Genomic DNA, 6,741 nt, shown 5'->3' with positions numbered 1-6,741 from the left:
AAGGCAGACTACACGTCTAGGTGCTTGATTTTATACACCGGGATTTTCAGCACTCCATAACTGCCAACATTTTTGTTTTTGTAAAGCTTACTGGAGCATGCACTGTGAACATGTACACATATGAAAGCTTGCAGATAGCATACGTCATGCACTGCAGACACACACACACACACACAGCGGATGCAGGGAGGTGTCATGCACAATTTACGAAAAAAGAACTTGACTCCTCATTTCACTTCCTTTTTAACGCGGAGGATGTCACATCGGTTCTTTCTGAGAAGTCATAAATGATGACTATCAAATGGTGTTGAAGTCGAATTTTTACAATACCACTCCCTTATGAATTTAATATTTGGAAATCTCAGATATTAGAGACCAATCTCTTTCCTAAAGGCATTTTTTATCACTAAAAAGAGACAAACATAACAGGTATGACCTTCGGCCTCATATCCACCTAAGACACACTTGAAAGGGGAAGAATTGGTAAGTACGTTTTTGTTTTTTACAAAACAGTAACAAAATTGATTTGTTACAGACAATAACAATAATAATAAACAATAATAGTGTTAAGAGAATCTGTTGTTCAAGTTTATTTCTTCCTTTTGTTGTTGCCAAAGTATCAGCCGAGGCCTACTGTAGGAAAAAAAAAATGGATCCAATATATACTACTTGTTCACACATTTATTTATTTTTTTTTTCTAAAAAATGTGTATACATTTGCATTTTATTATATATATATATATTGATTGTATATGTGTGTGTTTTCATTTTAATGATTTCTCTTTGAACTTCAAATAGTTTTCTATAGTATAGTAATTAGTCTCCTGTAAATGTTACTATAAATATGTTTTAAACTTTTAAACTTTGCTAATGTTTTACAGAATTTTGAACACATTTGTTTTCTTAGGCAACTACTGGTGCCTATAGTACTACTACAATATATCATAATCATATTCCGAACAGCATCCGTTTGCTCTAGACCAAGTTTTTATAAAGAGATAAGACCATACATCTAGCTGTGTGTGTGTGTGTGTGTGTGTGTGTGTGTGTGTGTGTGTGTGTGTGTGTGTGGATTTACATTATTAACAAACCAACAGCCCATAAAACACTTACTTTATTAATTATTTATTAGAACCTATTCACTAAATATATCTGCTTTTAACAATCATACCTGTAACTATTGTTTATGCACTGATCAACATAATACTGTATTTTAAGTTGAAAATTAAATTGTCTTAGATGTGTTCAGCTACACAGAACTACAGCAGTCAGCACCCAGCAGCAAATAAATACATTTTAATGCATCTAAAATTGGGCAGATGACTAAAGCTACTTCCGAACTGACCAGTTACTACAGTAGCTAAATTTGTCTCTACTTCAGCCCTGTTCATTACTATGTATAATTAGGTGGGACCAGATTGTTCTTAATTTAAAAAACATTTTTATCACATGCAAATAATAACGTTTAACTGTCTGTCTGCCACATCTATGGCATATGGTTGATTGTCATGGTCAATATTTTCAATGCGTTTCTTTACACAATGTAACTCAAAAAATAAAAAGTTTACTATCAGCTTACTTTCAGGTCTTGCCAAAACAAATGTTTCACTTCAGCACAAAGTGCAGCGATTCCTGGCTGTTTTACTGCTATTAAGATCTCATATCTAGATTTGATAAGTTTTATATATAAGGAGGGTCTGGCACACTTAATAATGTAATTTTGTTTTTTGTTAATCTAGCAGCAATACAAAGCTGTTGTGGACAACAGCTCTTCAAAGCCTCTTGAAGAGCAAGAGAAGGGGAACTACAAAAGGCCGAACCAACTCAGCACAAGACTTCTCCATTAAAGGACTACTAGAAATCCCTGAAAAATCCCCTACGTTTCCAAAATGATCTCAGTTCCTTAAGACTTACTGCTACGTCCTCCACAGTGGACTTTCTACATTATGGGTCCCACACAAAGTAGCTATTGCAGTTTAATATACTGTTGGTAGTGGTAATTTCTCCACACCCACAAAGATGACTTTAGCATTTGCCCAGCTCCCTTGAAGATACATAGTCTGGACTACAAGCAGAGGCTTTATAAAACCCTTAATAGCAACAGAATCATGAATGGGGTGGCTGAGACATCCGTGAAATGTGTTTTAGTTGGTGACTGCGCGGTGGGTAAAACTGCACTACTTGTGCGCTTCACGTCCGAAACATTCCCTGACAGCTACAGGCCCACCGTCTACGAGAACACGGGTGTGGATGTCTTCATGGATGGTATCCAGATCAGCCTGGGCTTGTGGGACACAGCTGGAAACGACACATTCCAGCAGATCCGGCCTATGTCCTATCAGCAGGCCGATATTGTCCTGCTGTGCTACTCAGTGGCTAACCCCTCTACGCTGGCCAGCGTTCGGCACAAATGGATCGCTGAGATCAGAGAATACCTGCCCCGTGTGCCAGTGCTGGTGGTGGCCACCCAGACGGATCACCGCGAAATGGGACCATACCGTGCCAACTGTACATCCGCTTCTGAGGGCAAACGGGTGGCCCAGGAGATCCGTGCCAAAGGCTACCTGGAGTGCTCAGCACTCAGCAATCGTGGGGTGCAGCAGGTGTTCGAGTGTGCAGTGCGCACAGCAGTCAACCAGGCCCGTAAACGAACCCGCCGGCGACTCTTTGATTTTAATCCATGCCAGATCTCCTAAGGATTTGCTTAACAAAAAAACTCTAACCACCTTCACTTATAAAATGTATACAGTTTGGTCTTGTGGGCAAAGCCTCAATAAAGGCCAACAGTTCTATTTATTTGATACGATTTAACAGAAGTAGTTGTAGTAGAAGTAGCGGTCACCTTGTGATTAGAAAATCCACTTCACAGAAACATTTTTTGTGTCTGTAATGGCTGTTAAAAAAGGCAGCAAGCTAGAGATTTGTCTGTGCTGAATCTTGTAAAAGCTACCCAACTAGGATGTTCTTTAGCTCAGACCTGCTCAAATACTTTTTAGGATTTCGTAGGTCAGAAGTTAAAACTTGTGCCAAAAGCTCAAGACGCTTTATTGGTGCATAATATATTTTGTGTGATTTTGCAATAATGGTTTGGACAACTAGTACAGACTCCACATAAACTTAGCCATTAAACAGGTCTGCCAACAAACATGCAGTACACCTTTTCAGTGGCAGTTCTTTTATCCAAGAAATAAACAGTATTTATTATGTGTTTCAACAAAAAAAACATTGGTCAGTTGACCAGTGTGATATCAGATATCAGTAACACAATTTGTGCAGTCCCTTTACTGTTTTTTTTTTTGTGTATAAACTAAAAGTATAATTAAAGCATCTCTTAAAAAAAGAAAATGTATTTGCCCAATCTGTGTTTGCATATTAAAGTGCAAAGAAATGCTACAAACCATAAACATTTGTTCTGTACAATATAACATTTTAAAACGTGTTTCTGGTTTAGTAGTCTTAATTGAAAGCATGTTAAAACCTTAGTGAGACTCTTACCGGACACTTGCGCATACACATATACAGATATTTGTATGGACACTATTATTATGTAGCCTATGTAGACAGCATGGAAAAGACCTCAGATAAAAACTTGTTCCCTAGTGTGCCTAATAATATACGGTCAGTTTACTGATGCATGAAGTAAGAATATAGCATTAGGGGGATCAAATTTGTAACATCAACCAAGTGCATCATAGGCCTGCCAGTGTTTTGAGGACAGAAGGGTGGATGTATGTAGATGCTAAGCTATGTAACAATGCATGTTTTTGTATATTTTTTAGAATGCACTTACATTCACAGCATTTACAACCTTTTGTGTCTTTTTTTTCTCTTTGCTCATTTTTTAATTCTACCTGTTCTCGATCTTTGCTTGCACCTTTACATTGACCTAACAAAAGTAACAATCAGTGACAGAAGGCCCAAAGTGGTCTGTATTCTGTGTAAATGACTGTCTCATTAGTTGTAATTACAACAGTGGTACTAAAACAGTGCTAACACAAATGATGAAGTCTTGAGATTAAAAGATTGTGACCAAGTGACCAAATCTCACTCTAGTATTTCATTTTATTTACCAATTTACATAGATCTCAATTTATTTGTCTTGTTTTGCATTATTGTTTCATTATTTTAGTGCAAAAATGAAAAACAAAGCAACATTATTTGTACACTGTGAAAAAAGATAATGTACATATCTTTTTTTTGTTCCCCAATGTAAGTGTACCATCAAAGCTACAGAACAGTCCTTACATAGAAACAACGGTGGAATTTGAAACCAGAGTAACTATGATTACAACAAAGTTACAGCCATTTTATTTCATATCCTAAGCAGTGAGTGAGCCTGCATCAGTTGAAACCATTTCACATAATATTTTTCTTTGAGGGAGCTTATAGGAGGCATTAAGCTCTTCAGGCATCTGGTTCTGACTCTGTAAGGTTCACTACAACAGAGCACTTCAGATAAAACTACTGAGATTCTGTGAAATTGATTATGTACCTTAAACAAGTTTTATATTAAATAGATACAAAGATTAGCATTATTTTTGTCTTTAACTTTTAGCTGTTTCGAGAGTCACAGTATATTGTGCGTTGTGTTGCACTCAAAAAAGGAAACATGCAATCTCACTTTTAAACAAGCAACCAAGGATTTTTGTAATGTCTCATTAAAAATGTTGACATGTCATGTCATTTTCTGTAGTGTGCTGCATTGTTTGCGTTGTAACCTGTAGGACATGCTAAAAGAAAGTTTGATTTAATGCTCACTGAGCAGTGGTGGCTTAGCGGTTAGAGCTCCAGGCTGTTGATGGCGGGGTTGTGGGTTCAATATTCAGGCTCAGCAAGCTGCCACTGTTGGGCCCTTGACCAAGGCTCTTCACCCACTCTGCTCCGCGGGTGATGAAGATGGCTGCTCACCTCTCTGGGTGTGTGTGTTCGCTTCCACCGATGGGTAAAATGCACATTTTGCTGTACATAGCACTGTGACAAATACGTGCACATTTACTTTACTTTTACAAAATGATTAAAATCCTCACGTGTAACAATGTGAACAGTCAAAAACATGTACAGTGACCACTTGTAATGCCATTCTGTGAAAGCTGGGAGCTGTGGTGAGGTGCAGATTATTCTACCTTTTTTTAAAATTCCCTAAATATCATATATGTAACCATGTTAAGTTTACCCATAGATCCTATAGCGCAGAAAGATAAGAAAAGCCAGAGGTGTGCATGTAAGTACATTCCTTCAAATAAGAGATGTTCCAATGTGTATACACCTAAAGACTAAAATGTATTTTAAAAGCTTTGAGAGTTTTATATATATTTAAATTAAATTGGAATTTTGCCATGACATTTACCATATATATATGTGTGTGTGTGTGTGCGCTTTGTAAATTTTAGGACATTGATAACAACGTGCACTGTTTTAACAAAATACTGAAGTATGCTTTGTTGGATTCATTATGTTTGACAAAATGTAGCTGCACTACATGTAAGCTTAATATACATATGATGTGGTTTAGGGATATGGCAGCTTAAAGTAGGCCTGTGCTTTTGGAGAACTGTACAAATGGTATTTTAAGACTTTTCTAAGATGCAGGCACGCATGCTTAGAGAAGTATTTGGGCAATAGTGTGGTATGTATTTTTAGCCTAATCAAACCAGCTGAGGTCATCCTTGGGTAAATAATAAAGCACTTAAGTCGCTCTGGATAAGAATGTCTGCTTAATGCCTTAGATGTGAATGTATTAATGGGTATGGATATTGTGTCAATATTAGCAGTAATGAATAAAAGAGGGAATAAAAAGAATGTGTGATGAAATTATGTAGGAGCATTTTGCCCAAAGTGTCATGTTAGCTTTATGTTTTTTCCCGTAGGGTGGTTTAAGTAGTTCAAGTAGAATGATCATTTTAAAAATGTGTGTCCTCCTTTCTCTTAGTTTTTATTCATTGTTTTTTGTGGAAATTTGTGGTATGAAGGAAAATTTATCTACAAGATCAGGTATATTTCTATACTAATCTAAGTTTCTAATTCTCAACCTAATTTTCTTAAGTTAAACTGACAACCCATTGTTGTTGACAACCCATCATGCGTAAAGCTACTTAGAAGAAAAAAAATTATTTATACAATATTTGTCCCACCAGTGTGTCCAGCTCTGTCTGGTGTCTACATTTTGATACCATAATTTTGCAAAATGGCTATGAGTCTAATGCAGTCAAAAGAAAAGGCTATTCATTGAAGAAAAAGCCAGTTCTATATTGAATATTGACTACAGAGTAGGGGATATGTGAATTGCATACATTTGTTAAGGGCAATAGTTCACTTTAATTAGTAATTCTAATTGATTAACTAAATTGTAAGCAATTGTTGATGGAAATAGTGAATGAAAAGCAGTGTTACAATGATTCTGAGTGCAAAAAATAATTAGTCACTTTCTATCAATAAATAAAAAAACAAAACTAAATAAAATTATTTTTTTTTATGTGATGTTGCTGGTGTCTTCTTCAAATCTTTCCTCTAGTGTAGGCTAATGATTACATTTTTTTACTCTGTATATTAATTCTAATGCCAGGCCAGAGCTGTTCTTCTTCTTCCACTGATGAATGAAGCTACCCCTCACTCTCCACCACCTACTCCCAGAGCGACATGTGTAATCTGCTCTACATATGTGCCTGATGCCATTTTTCACCTACCTTATCTGTGTTTCATGACATGTTTGTGGTTGCTTCTTTAATTTTGTACTGGAGATAC

General features: G+C 36.5%; 1 protein-coding gene across 2 annotated transcripts; it reads left to right on the top strand.

Annotated features, from left to right (window-relative positions):
* The first annotated feature begins 253 nt into the window (after positions 1–253).
* Positions 254–5,872, top strand: rhoh (ras homolog family member H). Of its 2 annotated transcripts, none has more exons than XM_072669957.1 (2): positions 254–483; positions 1,743–5,872. In XM_072669957.1, exon 2 carries the CDS (start codon positions 2,109–2,111, stop codon positions 2,694–2,696), a length of 588 nt encoding a protein of 195 aa, XP_072526058.1. In that variant the 5' UTR covers positions 254–483; positions 1,743–2,108; the 3' UTR covers positions 2,697–5,872. The 2 variants fall into 2 exon arrangements, with proteins under 2 accessions (XP_072526058.1, XP_072526057.1); XM_072669956.1 differs by having other exon boundaries at positions 1,740–5,872.
* The last annotated feature ends 869 nt before the right edge of the window (positions 5,873–6,741 follow it).

This window comes from Salminus brasiliensis, chromosome 24 (genome assembly GCF_030463535.1).
Source record: "Salminus brasiliensis chromosome 24, fSalBra1.hap2, whole genome shotgun sequence".
Lineage (NCBI taxonomy): Eukaryota > Metazoa > Chordata > Actinopteri > Characiformes > Bryconidae > Salminus > Salminus brasiliensis.
Note: the sequence above shows the minus strand (reverse complement) of the source record. Positions and strands in the feature narration are given on the sequence as shown.

What these genes read in the sequence shown, in the direction of transcription:
- rhoh (XM_072669957.1), top strand. Translation starts at nt 2,109, where the DNA reads ATGAATGGGGTGGCTGAGACATCCGTGAAATGTGTTTTAGTTGGTGAC.